Source organism: Trichogramma pretiosum, unplaced genomic scaffold (assembly GCF_000599845.2).
Source record: "Trichogramma pretiosum strain Unisexual culture from Peru unplaced genomic scaffold, Tpre_2.0 scaffold58, whole genome shotgun sequence".
NCBI classification, from domain to species: Eukaryota; Metazoa; Arthropoda; class Insecta; order Hymenoptera; family Trichogrammatidae; genus Trichogramma; species Trichogramma pretiosum.
Genome location: NW_019641630.1, coordinates 181,471 through 198,946, shown reverse-complemented (window position 1 = coordinate 198,946; position 17,476 = coordinate 181,471). Strand labels below are relative to the sequence as shown.

The following is a 17,476-nucleotide window of genomic DNA, read 5'->3' as shown; positions in this document are numbered from 1 at the left end:
AAAATAGACAGCGTCCATGCAACTCATCGTGGTTCCGCTATTCACTCGCGTGCACTGATGCCTTAGATATATATACGTGTATATGTGTGATATATTTCGATTGTTATCCTCTATATTATTGTACGCGTGCGCGCGCGCGCGTGTGTGGACTTTGACTTTGACGGTAGAAACACACGCATACGTATATATACATACGTACGTACAGTTAGCGATCGCAGTTCCGGTCGTTAACTCGCTCGCTGACGTTTTATTTTTTTCTTCCTTTTGTCACCTCTACCTCTCTCTCTCCCTTCCTCTCTATGCATCTTTTTTTACCGCACGGAGATATAACATTATATATGCGAAGGTACAAACTCGTATAATTGCGGTATTATGTGTACACAATGTATTAGTGTCGTCGTACACACACACGATGAATAATATACACCTCGATCGCTCCGACTCGTGAGTTTTTAAACTTTTTTTTTTCGGGATTACAGCTCTATTGCGCAACGACGCAATGAAGTAAGAGGGAGACAAAAAAAAACGAATAATCGTGCATGCGCGTGTGTATCTGTAGTACAGATGCGGCAAAAATCATCGACCTCTTTGGTAAACTTACGACGATCGAACAGCAAGAGAAAAATTAATAGATAGATAGATAGAGAGAGAGAGTTAATTAATAGAATTACTAATTGATAACCGAGTCGGTTGTATTATTGCTCCAAAGCTCGTTGTATATATTTTGTAATATTGACATTTCGATAATATCTCTCTCGCTCTTCCTCTTATAATACGAAATTCATGCTAATTTAATTTGTGCCGCGCGTAACAAAAAGCCGGAGCGAAACTATATGCGTACAATTGAGACGTCGGATCGGCTTCGTCGCTTACTCTTTTTTCTAGTATCGATCTTTTGCTGCTCGTAAACTCCATTAAGAAAAATTATTTTTTTTTTATCTTAAGCGATGATTCACGTATAACTACGTATGAATATGAATATATAAATGAAAACGTGCCAGCGCGAGCCAGCAAACACCATCATCATTATCGGCATCGTTTTTATGATTATTAGTTGTATATGTGTGTATTTAACTTGGCAGAAACAATACATTTATATGAGCGATTATTAAAAAAAGAAAACGCTTTTTTGGTTGCAGAATCGCAAAATAGTACATTATTTTTATCACAAGTTGCGGGAAGTTTTTATTTCCCACACGCTGTGATAAAAACATTCTTTTCACTTGACGAGTGTGCCGACAGTTCGAATCTATTTTTCAGGAAAATTAATCTTTTTGAAATCTTTTTTAATATTAGAACTTTTGATCGGATTATTGAAAATAATGCAACTCTGTAGTACCTCAGCGTATCATTTATTACAGTGTCACATTTCTATTCTATACACACCAACTAATTCTCATCATGTGTATGTTTTAATCACAATCGCAAATGAATTTAAAAAATTCGATGAAGATCGAAAATTCTATAATTTAATTATGCACCAGCGCAAAATATATATAACTTTTATTTGTCGTTCAAAAACTTTTCAAATGGATTCTGACTTTTACATATTTTGAACAAAAACTCATTTACGCGCGTAATATAATATATAGTATGCTTGCGCGAGTTGATCAGTCGAATCAGCTGTCCCTTGTATACTTTTTTCACTTCCGCCCACGCATTTATTTTCTGAAGATAGTCAGTATAACGTACGTTACGACTCCGCGCACACAAATAGATATTAGTCGTGGCGATATTCTCGCAAACGTCGAAAAAATAAAGTACTGGACCATTTTTTCACCATTCCCTTCGTAAGTACGCCTGCAATGGTGAACTTAATTTTGTTACATGACTTTCACGCACCAATTTGCTTTAATCAATTTTTCAAACAAATAGGATTAATATAAAAATTTAGGCTTGAAACTATATTTTCTGGAAATTTTCTCTAAAATGTATATTATCCGAGTTAAAAGTGATTAAAAGTAAAAAAAAGCGCTAACTTTGCAATTTTCAATCGTGTGTAACAACATAAAAAAACAGTGTTTTCGATTTGACCAGAGGGTTTTTATTAATTTTTGAACATCCCTTTATCAAGTTGTCAATGGTAATGACATGGCAATGTTGTACGCTGGGAAAGAGCTCATATAGTTAATTGCGTGGTAAAATTGCTTTATTACTAAAAGCTCTAAAAAAAATGTGACTTGATAGAGAAGTGTTCAAAGATTAATAAAAACTTTGACCAGCTCGGAATAGTATACTTCTTAATGGGTGTATGGTTTTTTAGAAAAAAGAGGGATTATAGCACGAGCCGAAGGCATTGCTGTAACGAGTTTTGGTAAAAAACCGTATCTGCACCAGTTAAATTGTAAAATTAACGGTTTTTTGTACTTTGAATCGCTTTTAACTCGGGAAATATGCATTTTAGAGTAAAGTACCAAAAGTAATTTTCTCTTTCGAGTGGCTCAAAGTACCTAAAAAATATAGTTTCAAGTCTAAACTTTAATATTATGCCTATTTGTTTAAAAAAATCGATTTAAACAAACAGATACGTGAAAATCGCGTGGTAAAATTGGGTGTCTCCATTTTTCCGACGTTTGCCAGGATATCGCCTCGAATAAATGAAAAAACGATCGCATAAAGCGAATCGCCGTGAAAAAAATTAATATCTTAAAATAGAAGCGACTTGGTGCTGTGTAAGTACGTAAAGAGATGTTGAAAATGTTGAAGAAATCACTAATGACGTTTTCAATTTCAATGATTGTTTGATACGTATGGAAGAACAACAGCCAGCACCAGTAGATAAACCACTAAAATTTGCTATTGGATTTCTATGGATTGCCCATAGGTTGAAATTAAAAAAGTGTCCAATTGACAAGACAATGGCGCGGCGAATATCAATAATATTGCATTTAAAGGCGCAGTTTGATAATCCGCCACAAACGCAAGAAAATTTGTTCGATGGCGAAGAGTTCAAGACGCAAGCTGAAATGATAGAAGTTACTCTCGGAACGAATCTTTGGGAGCTCGTTAAACTAGACTCAGATGAGGCTTTCAAACTTCTAAGTTATCGAGAATTTTATGTGTTCGCATGCAGCGAGGAAACCAACCAACTAGGCACATATAAAGAAATATGTGAGCGTAAATTGGCTGAAATTGTAGCAGCCCATTTTTATGGCAAAGGAGCATCGTACAACTTCAACCATGTGTGGACCCAACCCCCTCCAGTGATCGATGAGGTAGAGACTTCATTTTCAATGATCTTATCAATTTCGGGGGTTACAAAATTTTCTTATAAATTTCGGGGATTAAAAAATATGTTTATGACATTAAAGATTTAAAAATTGTTTAAATTTCCAAATAAACCTTTAATTGACCGACAAATTTGCCTACGAAGGTAAAAGCTCGGAAGAAAGGAAGAGCAGCGAAGGGCACATTGTTCAGCTATCTAACTGGCTCGATAAAAGTCGAACGTCGATGGACTGCAGATTGGAGATAGTTAAGGTCTTGAATGGTATCGAAGACTTAACGGCGTCCAATCTTGTCATTCGGCAATGGTCGTTCTTGGGGGAGAAATGTGATGAAGCAGGACTAGGTGACAAAAAGGCACTAGGATGCGACATGTGGGGTATTATGCGCGATCTGGCTCGCGAGGGGTCGTTTCTATTGATTAGAGGTTGGGACAGACATGTGGACGTAAACATGCGTCCACTGGTAAACTCTCTCATCAGCATGAACTTTGCAACTTGATCTTGTGTGAAATCGCAAGCTTCCTTAGCTCTATTTAACTCACACACTTGATCAACTCATTCGCGTTAACAACACTTTCGCTCTGTGCCACCTAGCGGCGACACAGCTCACTACAATACACACATCAGTATATAGAAAGAAATCATCGAGAACACAGCTCGCCGCAGACACAGCGGAGCGCAGATTAACGCGTGCAGGTATAGTATCCGGCTACACGCGCATAAAATCACTTCGAACGATGTAATTCATCGAATTTACCAAGACATGGAGCAAAAATTTCACTCCGAGATAAGCAAGTGCCGATCTGTTGCTATGTACAGCACACATTGAGGGTATGTTACCCAGACGGCAAAATGCATGAAATATGTATTCATAATGTATTCAGCAAATGTTTAAGAGTACATTAAGTGTTTCGAAAGTATACATTATGTATACATTAAGTATTCATTTTTTAAACAGTTTATGACAGCAATTATGAATGTTTAAACGATACATAATGTGAACATTATGCATACAAAATGAAAGCAAATTTATGGACACAAAATGTTCAAATTATGTGTACACAATGAGTACTTTATATGTAAAAAATGTGTAAATTGTGAATACAAATTTGAAGAGATAATATAGGAAAGAAATAATAGGGTTGATAAAAGAAAAAACGTATTACGTATAAATTTGCAACAGTAAATTCATAATTCAATTTTATTAATCAACATACACGCAATAAAAGCTTTTATTAAAGTTTTTTTTAAATAACACAATTAAAAAGTATAATGCTTTGTTAAAACAACAATTCTTAAATAAATTCACCATATTAAAAACCAAAGAACTGTAGTTCTGAACGAATCTTAAGGTACCAAACATTTTTTATTTCAATATTTTTTTTCTTACGTAATATGTGAGTAAATTCGAATAATTTGGCCACTTTTGCGTAAAAAGTAAATTTGAAAAACTTAGCTGACTTTAGTCACTGTTGGTAAGAGCACTCTTTACTATGAGATTGGACAATTTTTGTAAGAGAGACAGAAGAATAAGAAGAATTACTTTTAAAGGGGTGACTTCGACATATAGAAAATTACTGCGAAGAAACACGTTAATGTTTTCAATTTTTTCTTGTGTAACTGAAAAATTAAAAAAATAGACTCATGTTTTTACTGTAGTTTTCTCTACGTCAAAATTATAAATGTGTGTGTAACAGGACAGCTCAAGACACTTACAGGACAATATTCAGACGATGATAACAACAAATATGACAAAATAGAAGTTCATGTGTTTGGTTTAATAGTTACTCATTCTGATGGTGTTGAGTTAACAGAAAAACTAAAACTATTAAGTTTCTTGGGACAACCAGGTCCATTCTCTAAAATTCAAAATCCATCATCCTCATTGGTATCTCTGATTATTAATTACTTGGTTATCGATGAGTGTTTATGTACAGCAAGAAAGCGAAAACTTTCGACATTAAATAAAAAGGAAAGAATGAAAGTTCATGAGATGGTTGCTGAATCAGAAGAAGAATTACAAGAACTATTTCCAGAAGTTTCACAGAAAGAGATAAAAGCAGCATTTGAACTTCATCAACCAGCTCAAAAAAAGCAAAAGCTTGATGAAAACTCAAATCAGGGTTTAAATGATGAAATATTAGTCACATATGTAGCAGACGATAAAGAAACTTTCCAGGCATTAATAAAATTACAGGAAGAACAAGTCAATTTTTCTAGTTATACTACAATAACGGTGGGGATTATCACTCTATGTGACGCGAAAATTGGTGACCAAATCTTATTTGATTACATGAAATACACAAAACTTCTGGAAAATTTGACAGAACGATTTAAATGGCAATCAGAAAGAAAAGAATATCAAGATATATTGAAATACGTGGTAGATAACGCTCCAGAAAAAGCAGAACAATGTAAAAAGTTCTTAAACAATGTCCGGGAGAAAAGACCATTACCAGATTGCGAGAAAGGTAAATTAAAAGAGCTACTGTACGGAATTTTTATGATAAAGGATTACTATACGGATTCAACCATGTGTGGAACCAACCCCCTCCAGTGATCGATGTGGTAGAGCCAGACTTCATTTTTAATGATCGTATCAATTTCGGGGGTTAAAAAATGTGTTTATGACATTTAAGATTTAAAAATTGTTTAAATTTACAAATGAACCTTCTCACAGCATAAAAACAGTTTTAATTTTTTTATTGATTGAATAATGTATTAGCGATTCTTTAACGCGGATCCGAGAAATGTTTTTGTTCTTTCGTCTACGCGATAACTTGCTTTTTTCTTCCTTTGACATGCATGAAAACCTAATAACCATTAGCATAGAAGCAACTGTCGTCGTCTTGTACATACGCAGGCGTGCACGAGCCACAGACGCAGACGTAAGTACGCGGAAAGAAAATCTAGCAGCTCACACGATGAAAAAAAAAGTCTATAGCATGCAGCTCAAGTGAATTCGCGTTATGGTCGCCGGCTAACCGGATATCATCGAGAACACAGCTCGCCGCGGACACAGCGCGGGAGCGCAAATTAACGCGCGCAGGTATAGTATCCGGCGTAAATTATATGATATTGTATTCATCTCTCGCTTGCCCAGATGCTCGCTGGGCCACAGGTAAACAAAGCATCGTAGAGTTCAGCTTTTTCAGCGATGTTGCCAATTACACAGCCTGCCGGCTAAACACGCACTTACTCGCGGGTTTTAGATACTACGTACGTGAATAATGCACACACTTGGGCGCATAATGTTTTATATCAAAGCTGTACACAATGCAAAATTGCGCGCGCGTGTAAAGTTTGTTTTTTTTTCGACGCGAGCTGCTACACGTGCGCGAAATCATTTGTATTGCCCTATTAATGAGTGTATGCGTGAATCCAGATAAAATATACCATTGCCGTAGTTATAATATATTATCGCAGTAGTTCGCGTTCCGAATTTCCCATTAATTCGTCTATCTTCCGCTCGAATTCATCTCATATTATTCATCTCTTGTGCAGTACGCAGCGCATCTACTCTCTTTTTATCTCTTCGTGCAAGGATTCGCCAGCGTGGCTTACGTACGCGTGTACGCACGTGTGTGCATTTATAATTCAACTATAAGTATACACGCGCGCGATATGGTTTTTCAAGCGCGAATTGATGTAGCATTCACAGGTGTACTTCTCTCTTTCTCTCTCGCTCGTATTATATCGCACGCGAGTTAGCGAGAGCGAAATTCAAGCAAGAGACGTTTTCTCGTCTCATCGACGCGCGTATAATCAGTCGGTATGCAGATACAGCGAAGCAGCAGCGGGCTCGTTGAAATGTATACATACATATATATGTAAAAGCTGCTCCGTGTCGGTTTGGCGCGACCCAGGTCATTATCTTCCTATTACCGAAACATCGAATCGAGCGAGTCGCGCATCTATACCTGTGTACACACTGCTGTACACTCGCACCAAGGCCACGCGCATATATACAGAATGTATATATGCGCGCTTCACGATCTGGCTGACTTTTTTTTATCATCTCGTCTCCTGTTGTTTTCTTTTCCTTACAAATAACTGAAACTGCTCGTGTCGTATATATAGGCACCGATCGCGCGAAGTACGTTGTTGGATATACGTTGTTCCTCGGTCTCGGCCTGCCTGCCTGCATGTGTGTATACACGTCTGCCTCGTGCACTGTGCGCGTACACCTCTCGCGCTTATATAAAATAGATATACTTATGCTGTATGCAAGGGGTATGCGTTGGGGAAAAAACAGAGCTAAGCTCTCTTGCGCGGCGAGAGAGAGAGAGAGCGAAAATATAAGCTCTACATACGCATTTCTTATGTGCTCCTGCACGTGTTGCTTCGCGAGCGTATTTAACCGTGTATGTACATGTACAGAGCAGAGACTAGCATTTGTGTATGGTATAATGTATATAGCACATATCGATTATCTATACCTATGCGCGCTTGTATATAGCTCGAGAGTACATTATAGGCACTCGTTGAATATTATTATGTATATGCGAGAGAACGACGATGTACATATTGCTATATACCGATACGCGCGTATCGTCGATCTCCTCGCGGTATATTATCTTAAGGCCGGATCGAATCAAGGTATTCGTTCACGCTGCTTAATTGTAAAATTTAGCTGGTATACAATAAAATCGTACATTCGAAAATGTAAATAAGTCTAGGCAGAAGCAGAAGAAGCAGCAGCGTTAGCTTGGCTAATCAACATATTTACGTATGTGTTATATAGTTAAGCGCGTCTTTAAGCTCAACGATTGGAAAGAGAGAGAGAGAGAGAGATACGTCGTGGGGGAATTTAGCGGCAGCAGCAACAACAGTAGCTACCTATAGCTAGCTGCCGGACTGTCTCGATGTACACATATACATACACCCGTACATATACATATTGCGTCAAATATTCGCAGAGTATACCACATTATGTACACGCACGATACGTATTACAGTGAGAAGCGATTTTCATAAACAAAAGATACCAAGTCTCGTCTGCCGGTATACGTGTATACAGCAGGCATCGATGAAACGCGCGCGACACAACTCGTATCACCGGTAGAGAGAAGGAAAGCGCGCGCTATTCCATGTCTAAATAAGCCAGCAATACGAAATGATACGAACGAGAGCTTGCGAGCTTGCGAGCTTTGCTTTGGCCGTTGAGCGAGCACAGCAGCTGCTCCATTCCATAGGTACGTAGGCTTTTTGCTATACATACCGATCTGTACCGAAAATCGGTAACTCGTTATAACCACGCATGTTCAAATTCTAAAGTCGAATGATAATATTGCTACTGTGGTGCTACTTCGCCATTATAGTCGCTGCTGTTCATGCTTGCCTCCGACTCTCTGATAATACGCGCGTTATATACTGTGTGTGCGCGTCCCCCTCTTTAGCACCACCACCACCACGTCGCAGCAATGGTAATTCGTAATAGCAGCTCTTATCAGCCTCGTCGACTACGTCGCGCTCGCATTAAACTCTATATTATGCCCGTCTCTTTCTCGTACTCGCTCGGCTCTCTGCGTGTTCGTTCGCATATATATTCGGTGATAAAAAAAAAAATACGACGACGACGAAGAAGAAATAAGCGAGGTTGTCGAATAAATGAAATAACGAGAGAATTAGAATACGCGTATTTGGTTAATATACAGATCGATTGTCAAACGTCGATGGATGAGAAAAACATCGAAGTTCGTCCGATCGAAATCGCGCAGAGCCATAACATACTCGACGATCGCAGAGCTTGCCCACACACACACACACACAGACACACGCTCGCAACGAAGCGCGCAAGTCTAGATACGTATGTGCGCTATATAGTCGCGCGATTTATAGGAATATTTATTATATGCTCTGGCAGAGACGAATCGAGCCTAGTAGTAGTGCACTATAACCGATGCACGAATGGCGTATAAGCAGCAGCAGCAGCAGCAGCTCTCGTGCTGCATGTTATGTTGCACTGCTGCACACAGCAGCAGCAGCAGCGGTGGTGCGTGTCGTCGTCGTGCACACGCAGCAAAAGTTAAAAAAGAAAAAAAAAGCAAGTCGAGGTCGATTGCGAAAAAATAAAAGAAAAATGACAATAATGCAGACGACGAGTCCATAAACTTTTCCGAGCGTTCGCGACAATTGTATAGATATATTATAGTCGACGACGACAGCTGGTGCCTATACGGTATAACGCAGTGCCGAATCGAATACACTTGTATATCGAACCCCCGCGTACGAGCGGCAAATTGTGTTGTGCTTTTTAATACATATGCTCACCTGCACGTCGTGTTATATTTGTAGCCCTCGCACACATACACATACACAACACACACACAAACAAACAAACGGTGCAACAGCCTATATAATGTAAGCTTGTGTGCAGCACTACTGCTGCAAGCTGCGAACTTCGGCTGCGATCGCGCACTTGTATATACTTAATATACTTGTGTTTTTTTTTTTAATTAACGATTCGGAATCGTCGTACTCCGTAAAATTGATCAGTCGACTCTCGAGTTTCTGAGTCTTTTTTTTCGTTATATCACACGGAACACGCGTTTACTGCCAAAACATCGCGACAGTATAGCACTGCACCACCGACTCTGCTCGATCGCTGCACAGCGCACACTCTAATAACAGTAATAATAACGACAACGGCAACAAAAAAAGCTACCGCTGCTCTTGCTGGTCGGCAGCGCGGCCGTAATCGCGCTCGGGGCACCAGCGATTGCGACGGACTGAAGCGCATTTTAATAAAACCCGTCTCTATATATCTACCTATAGTCGCAGCGCGCGCGGAGTCGCTCGACTCCACTCCACTCCGTTCGGTTCGGTTCGGCTCGGCTCTCGGCCGTATGTCCGTCGACGACGACGAGCGATGTACGCTATATAACGACAACCACGAGCAGCAGCAGCAGCAGCTCGTGTATGCAGTTGTATATATCTAAAACACGGAGCACGAGCATCGACGACGACGATACATACATGCATGCATGCATACGTATGATATATAGGCAGCTCGTGCTCGTTCTAAGCCCCAAGAGCGCGCGCGAAGATATCTTGTCTGTGTGTGTGTATTATATACCTACTACCTCCCACCCGCACGACCGAAACACACACACACATATACGGAGCAAAAGTTTTATTATACATGTATATGCACGTTGCGAGCGATGTTCAACCGTCGAGCTTCGCGTTCGAGACTCGTATGCGCTCTTCCAACTATACGAACCGCTATACATGTAATACAGACTTGAAGCTTTAACTTACCCTATATACTCTCTCGTCTCTCGAGCTTCGCGGCTAGAGTGCGATGCACATAGTTGCTTGTTGCTCTCTCGAGCAGTGCACCTCCTGTGCTTTCACTCGTGTGCGAGATCTGTCCATCTCCATCGTCGAACACACGGATTAAACGTCGGCGTTCACCATCGCAGTGGCGATCCAATATAAGCGCGCACAATTGCGTCAACGGTCAACAGATCGCCATTGAGTCCTGCAGCACTGCACAATATGCCTGCAGCACGCTGCACGCGATGTCGTCTGCTCGCGTCGCGATTTTCGCGCGCGAACGAGCGAGCGACTCCGAAAATCGGTACGTTACATCGGACGTTTTTCAACCGCCGACGTTCGAACGACCGCAATATTTTCAAATCCTCTTGGCTCGCATGGATGATCGCCGTAATTCACGCGCGCAGCGTGTGCGAATAAATTTATACACCTCGTAATAAAATTTGTTGTCACCCCAGCGTACACGTACCGTATTATATCGTTAAATATTATTCGCACGCGACGATTCTGCAAATTTCGATTGCGCAAAGCCTCGATGATGCAACGAAGGCGCGAATCACACTTGACACTAACACACAGCTATATATACATAAAGCTATACACATAGGTGCTTAATCGTAATTCGATGTTCCCGCGCGCGCACTAAAATACTACTTCGCGCGTGTCTACTTTTTTCAAATCGGCTCAAGCACTCGCACGACTGTTCGACGACCTCGCTTCGTCGTCGTCGTCATTGTTGTTGTTGTATTTGCGCTTGCACTCGAGTGTAGAACACAGATGAACCCCCTTTGACGATATCTAACTTCTTTCGCGACTTTTTTCTATGCGATTTTCTAACGAGGCTCCAGGCGTTTGGTAGTTTCATTAAACTTTGTTTACGCAATCCCGGCAACTATGCGTATCTTTCGATACAAGCAAGAAACTTCATCTCGAGTTCGACGAATCATCACAAAAATCGTCAGTAATTGAACTTCGAATGTATATAATAAGCGTGCCGCGCGCTAATGTGTTACGACATTATGCAACACGATGATGCGAGCAGCCCACAGGTGAGCAGCTGCACGCGAAACGCACAGTTCGCAAGTACGATTTTAGCGCTTAGAAATATATACTTTATACCACGCGCGGAAAATCTTGCGATGCTTCGTAATGTATGACATCACTCGTCGTGAGATGATTACCGAACCAACGTGATCGAATGCGAATAATGCGAGTGTGACACATGTTAAATTTGACATCGGTGAAAAGTTGCGGGGGTGCGCGGCGTGACCTCACGACGTATTTCTAGCAGCCGACACTCGACGTAGTTTTGACACATATCTATTCTCTAGGCCAGTTTCGGCCAGGTTATGTCGCCCGATTGTTTATTAACGCGGTTAGCTTGTAAATAGAACGTTTTTGGAGAAAAATGATGATTGTCATTCGTTACTGCTGAGAGTGCCCATGTAAAATGTCTACGTTGCTGCGTGCGTTAGGATGCATCTGTCGTGCCAATCAATTTTCAAATTCGGGAATCGCAACGAGAATTGTTTACAGCACATCGACGGTCAACGTATTGCTACGATCCAAAGTTGGATACTTCACGAACCAGTATGGAAAATTACGTTTTTCTACATTTTATGTGAATTTATTTTGAAAAAACAATCGATACATCGTTATTTACAGTGCATCTAGATACATGTACGCGGGACAGAGACTAACTAATTCTCAAAATGCAACTGTGGAGGTTCATGGCGAGATAGACAAAAAATTTAAAGACCTAAATTATGAATTAAAAAAATATGGAAGGATCAAAAAATTGAGCGTTCAGGACATTTTACAGGACTCCAAAGAGAGTGGTACTTCAACAACTAAATTGACTCGATATATTTTTACTGTTGATACAATTTATTACATCATTTATAACTTTCAGAAAATCTATCTAGTCTACAAGGCTTGTTTTTGTTACAATGTTGCTCTGAATTGATCGATGACAAATCTCCAGAAGCCAAAATACAGCTGGCTGAAGAAATATGGTCTACATTACATAAATTAGGTAACTTTTTATTGAAACTCTTTTATATATAAAAACAAGAAATCATAAAATTTTCCTTTCATCAGGCACTCCAATAGATGTATCTCATTATAATGCTTTATTAACATTATATCTTGAAAATGATCATGAATTTTCACCTTTGGATTTTTTGGAAAATATGATACAAGCTGACACCCTACCAAATAGAGTGACATTTCAGAGATTGATTACACAATTTTGCAACCACGGACAAGTTAAAGAAGCAAATCAAATAATTGACTTTGTGAAAAGAAACAATGTTCCTATAACAGAAAGTATATTGAGCCCGTTGATATATGGACACGCTATGAACAAGTAAGCAGTTGTTTTTAATGCAAAATTTATCAAGTTTAAAAATACTTTAGATTTTATTATTCACAGCGATATGGAATCTGCAATGAAAATTATGGATAATATGATTTCATCTAATATTACTCCGACAATCACAACATATGCTACTTTATTAAACTGTTATGCACGCACAGGAGATATAAATAATGTGAGAAGTATTCTCTCTCAATGCGAAGAAAAAAATTTATGGGTTCCCAACAAAGTTCTTTTAGAAGTAATTTATCATTTAACTTCAAATGGACACATAGAATTTATTGATGAAGTATGTAATATGATTGTTGAAGTTTTTATTCAAGAAAGGACAATATTATAATTTTTACATTTGCAGATTCTAGCACAACTCAACAAAGGATCAGATTATGTTAAAGAGGTCAATAGAATTATTTATAAACTCATTAGAAAAGAATATATTGATGAAGCGTATAAAATATTTCAAACTCTTCCTCAAACTCAAACAAAGGATTTTTACTCTTTATCTGGAAATTATTTTATCCAAATGCTTATACAATTTAAAGTGGTATGATAATTGATATTTTATACAATTGACATTTTAAATCTTTTTTTTTATTTTGAAATAAAAATTTTTTCAGCCAATTGAAAAGTGTATTGAGTATGTAGAAAGATTGACAAATGAAGGATATAATCCAAAAGCTTTTATGATGGCTATACAAAAAACATTTGCTCGTGAAATGTTTGATTCAACAATAGCACTTATGAAAGCTTGGAAGTCATTAGGTGGTTTTGTTAGAGAATCTTATTTTTATTCAATATTTGATGCTTATGGTGCAGCTAAAGATGAAACTGGTAACATTTTTCAAATTATTTTGATACTTACAAATCAATTTATATTAAATTTAGATTTATTTTTAATTTTCAGGTATAAAGAATGTTTTACAAAAGATGATTTTTGAATTTCAAATAAATCCTGGTATTACTACATTAAGAAATTATGTTTTACCTCATATAAATGGTACTTCTGAAAATTTATTATCTTTCTTCGTTGACTGTCAAGTCAATGAAAATACAGCCTCAAATGCAATACTATCCCATTTACTGTACAATGATAAAATTCAAGAAGCAGTGCAATTCAGTTAGTATATAATATTAATTTTTGTACTCTATAAAATACATTTATATGGCAAGAAAACTTAATAAAGGTATTTAATTTTAGTGAGCAATCATTCTAGTTCATACAGAATCAGTATGGTAAAACATAACTTACTCAAATCTTTCAAAAACACAGAAGATGCCCCATCCTTTGTGTGGATACTTCATTATTTGTGCATGAAAAAATCAGATAGTCAATTGATTTCTGATAGCGAGAGACAATATATGATTCAACACTATCTTGATTCTTGTATTCAAGAAGCTGTAGAATACTTTGGAACTTCCAATCGTTATGTTATTATTGTGGTAATTATAAATTTTATTTCATTTTTTTCTTAAAACTAATTCGAAAATTAAAATTATATATAAATATTACCAATAATATCCAGTTATTTAGAAATCTAGTTGACAAAGGCTTAAGTTTATCTTCTAAAACTGCAGAATCTATAAAAGCGAAATTAAGTGATTCAGCCACTCCAGAAGTATTACAACTTTTAGAAGTACTAGGATCAGGAGAATTAATCCCAAAACCTATAGATATAAGGAATCTCGAAAGAGCCTGGTCTATTTCTTACAAAAAAATTACGGTAAAATTTTGTTTTTCATTTATAAGGAATCAAAATATACTTTTTTACATGCACTAATTAAAATGAAATAAAAATTTCAGGACATAAGAAAAATAGAACATTTAATGAAGGTTAATTCTATAACAAATTCGAAATCAGCGACAGAAATGAAAAGAAAATTATTGCTGTATTATAGCCGTACATTGAATGAATCAAAAGCATTGGAATACTTAGAAGTAAGTATTTTTATTTAATTAATATATTTTTTATAATGCAAAACTTGTTTATTTTTATTTCATTAGGATTTGAAGGTATCGGAATATCGTTTTAATGGATATGAATATCAGTACGTAATAAATATGTACACTAGTCTACATAATTTGGAAAAGGCTAAATATTATTTTGAAGAGTCATTGTTACATTTTCCAAACTTCAAATTTAATCCAAGCCTGGTAATAAAATTAGCAACACAATTAGTAGAAGCTGGAAGTATTGAAGGTAAGCTAAGTTAGTCGTGATTATAAATTCTTACTATGATTGACCATTTCCTTTAGATGCAAAAAAATGCATCATGTTTTCTAGAACCCCTGCATACTCAATAGAAAGTGGATGCGTTAAATTATTGGAAGCTACCTTGAAGTACAATGATGAGGAATTAATGGAAGAATTTTTAAACTTGATGAAAAAACATCTTCACATTACAAAGTTGACAAATTCAATTCTTAATCCATTCATAGAATTACATCTGTCTCGGTAATTATACTCATAAAACTAATGCATGATTACATTTTTTCATCTTAAAATTATTTTCCATGAAGAGATGATGGGCCAGCTGCGTTTGAGAAATTTGAACAAATAAATAAAACTTATAAGTTAATTCCTAATCTTGTTGGTCTAATGCAAAAACTTATTACTGAAAAAAACGAAAATTTAATAAGTAAATTAGAACAAATGTGTAACGCTACTTTCGGAAAAACGAGGACTTCATTTTATATGGCTATTGCTTATTTAAAAAATAACGATTTAGATGAATGCAAGAACATAATACAGGTAATTTTTTTGAAAAAATTGTTTAAAAAAAATTATATAATTACACATATTGGTTTAATGTACAGGAAAAATGTCCGAACATTTACGAAGAAGTTGTTCTTCAGTTTGCTGAAAAATTTTATAGACAAGGAGATATTGAAAGTTTGGAAAAATTATTCAATGTTCTGAATACTTTAAAGTATGACGTCGAAAATTTATGTTTAATATTGGTGAAAAGTTATTGTGAGTTAAAGTTTTAAACAGCATTCAAATTTAATTTAATTTTAATCATTTAATTAAAAATGTAATTATGCAACGTAGGCTCCAAAAATGATTGGAAGAAAAGTTACGATTTATGGACAAGAATGCAAGAAGGTGATGTAATGTATTCGACTAGATTTAATGAATATCTCAATTTAGCAATGAAACAAAAACACATTGGAAACAGTGAACCTTTAAATCGCTTTTATAGCTTGTTACATTCTCAGCCTCATGAAGCAATAAAATATCTAGAAAGGTAAATGAAAATTACAGTAATCCTTTGAAATAAGTATAATTAATTTTTATATTTTAATTTCAAGTATTCCAGGAGAACATCGAATTTACTGTTATTCTACATTATGTGAAGAATTTGCGCGAAAAGAGAACTTTTTGACAATTATAGATTTGTATAAAGATTTGAAAGAGAATTATAACGAAGATTTAACATTGGAAGCAGTTTATAATATTCTGAAAAAAATGCTAAGCTGTAAGGATCCCACTAGCATTCAAAGCTTAGGAAATTATATTAGTGCTGTAAGTGACTGATGTTTTTTTTATGATATTATGAGTTTAGGATAAGTTTGTACTATGTTGTTAAATTACTCGTTTTTATTTATTTAGGACATGAAAAAGAAACTCAATTATAGCTATTATTTGAACCAAGCACATGTGAAATGTGGTTCTTATAATTTATACTTGAAGGATTTGGAAAGTATGCTCGATCAAGATCTTCCAAAATCAACATTTTCTAGTATGGATTATAACACGACTATTCGCAGTTTATTTGAAAATTCAGATCTTTGCCAACAATGTAACTTTTTATTCAAAATTATTTAGTTATATTTTTAATACTTTTTCTAAGAAGGTTAAATTTTTAATTTACAGTTGAAACGTTGGCTTATAAATTTCTAAAGAAAAATAGAAGTGGTCCTATACATTGCTTGTGGGGATACTACTTCTTACAAAATGATCCCAAAGCCAAAAAGCTTTGGATAAAGTATGTAAAAAATGCAACAATTCCTTTTTGGCTGAATGTGTTAAGATATTTACTTAAAACAAAGAGTATTAAAGATGTTGTCAAACTTGCTGAACTTTTAAATGAATCTTCAGCACATGATAAACCTACTCACTATAATAAACTCATAAGGTTTTGTTTAAAGTCAAGTAAGTATTATATAATAGTTATGATATTAACGTTTAAAAAATTACAGTAATTTGTAAATTTTATTCATTAGATGACTCCAAAAAATATGAGTATGGTCTCAAATGTTTACAACTTGCTCTTGATGATGTACAGATGACTCAATTGGATATGTACAGTTTAGCAGAACTCCAAAAAGGTCTTGAGCAATCGGGTATGAAATGGCCTTGGACGAATGATAAAAATCAATATAATGAACTCATCAAGTGAAATGATCAAAACCCATTTGATACTATACATTGAAATAGTTTTTAATTGTAAATACATCAGTCCTGTTACCTGTTACTTCAATAATTTGATTTTTGTTGTGTACATGGAATAAGTCAATTGTTGAAATGTTCATAGATAAAAGATTTATTTTATTCTATTAAATAAATTTACATTGATATTACGGACTCAA

At 36.3% G+C, this 17,476-nt stretch overlaps 2 protein-coding genes across 3 annotated transcripts in view; one reads left to right on the top strand and one right to left on the bottom strand.

Moving 5' to 3' along the window:
• The window catches only part of LOC106652791 (serine-rich adhesin for platelets-like), a 49,297-nt gene extending 39,434 nt beyond the window's left edge, over positions 1-9,863 (bottom strand). For both annotated transcript variants that reach the window (XM_023459230.1, XM_023459231.1), the window contains exon 1: positions 9,501-9,863. The gene's annotated coding sequence lies outside the window, so the exon portion shown is untranslated. The remainder of the gene's footprint in view (positions 1-9,500) is intronic.
• Positions 9,864-11,612: 1,749 nt separating this feature from the next.
• LOC106652928 (leucine-rich PPR motif-containing protein, mitochondrial-like) lies at positions 11,613-17,467 on the top strand. Its single transcript, XM_014372107.2, has 20 exons — positions 11,613-12,098; positions 12,174-12,346; positions 12,421-12,543; positions 12,609-12,876; positions 12,943-13,174; positions 13,241-13,429; positions 13,503-13,716; positions 13,790-14,002; positions 14,084-14,325; positions 14,409-14,606; positions 14,687-14,821; positions 14,888-15,083; positions 15,140-15,338; positions 15,404-15,635; positions 15,701-15,857; positions 15,936-16,131; positions 16,196-16,409; positions 16,497-16,686; positions 16,761-17,039; positions 17,111-17,467. Exons 1-20 carry the CDS (start codon positions 11,959-11,961, stop codon positions 17,284-17,286), a joined length of 3,966 nt encoding a protein of 1,321 aa, XP_014227593.1. The 5' UTR covers positions 11,613-11,958; the 3' UTR covers positions 17,287-17,467.
• The last annotated feature ends 9 nt before the right edge of the window (positions 17,468-17,476 follow it).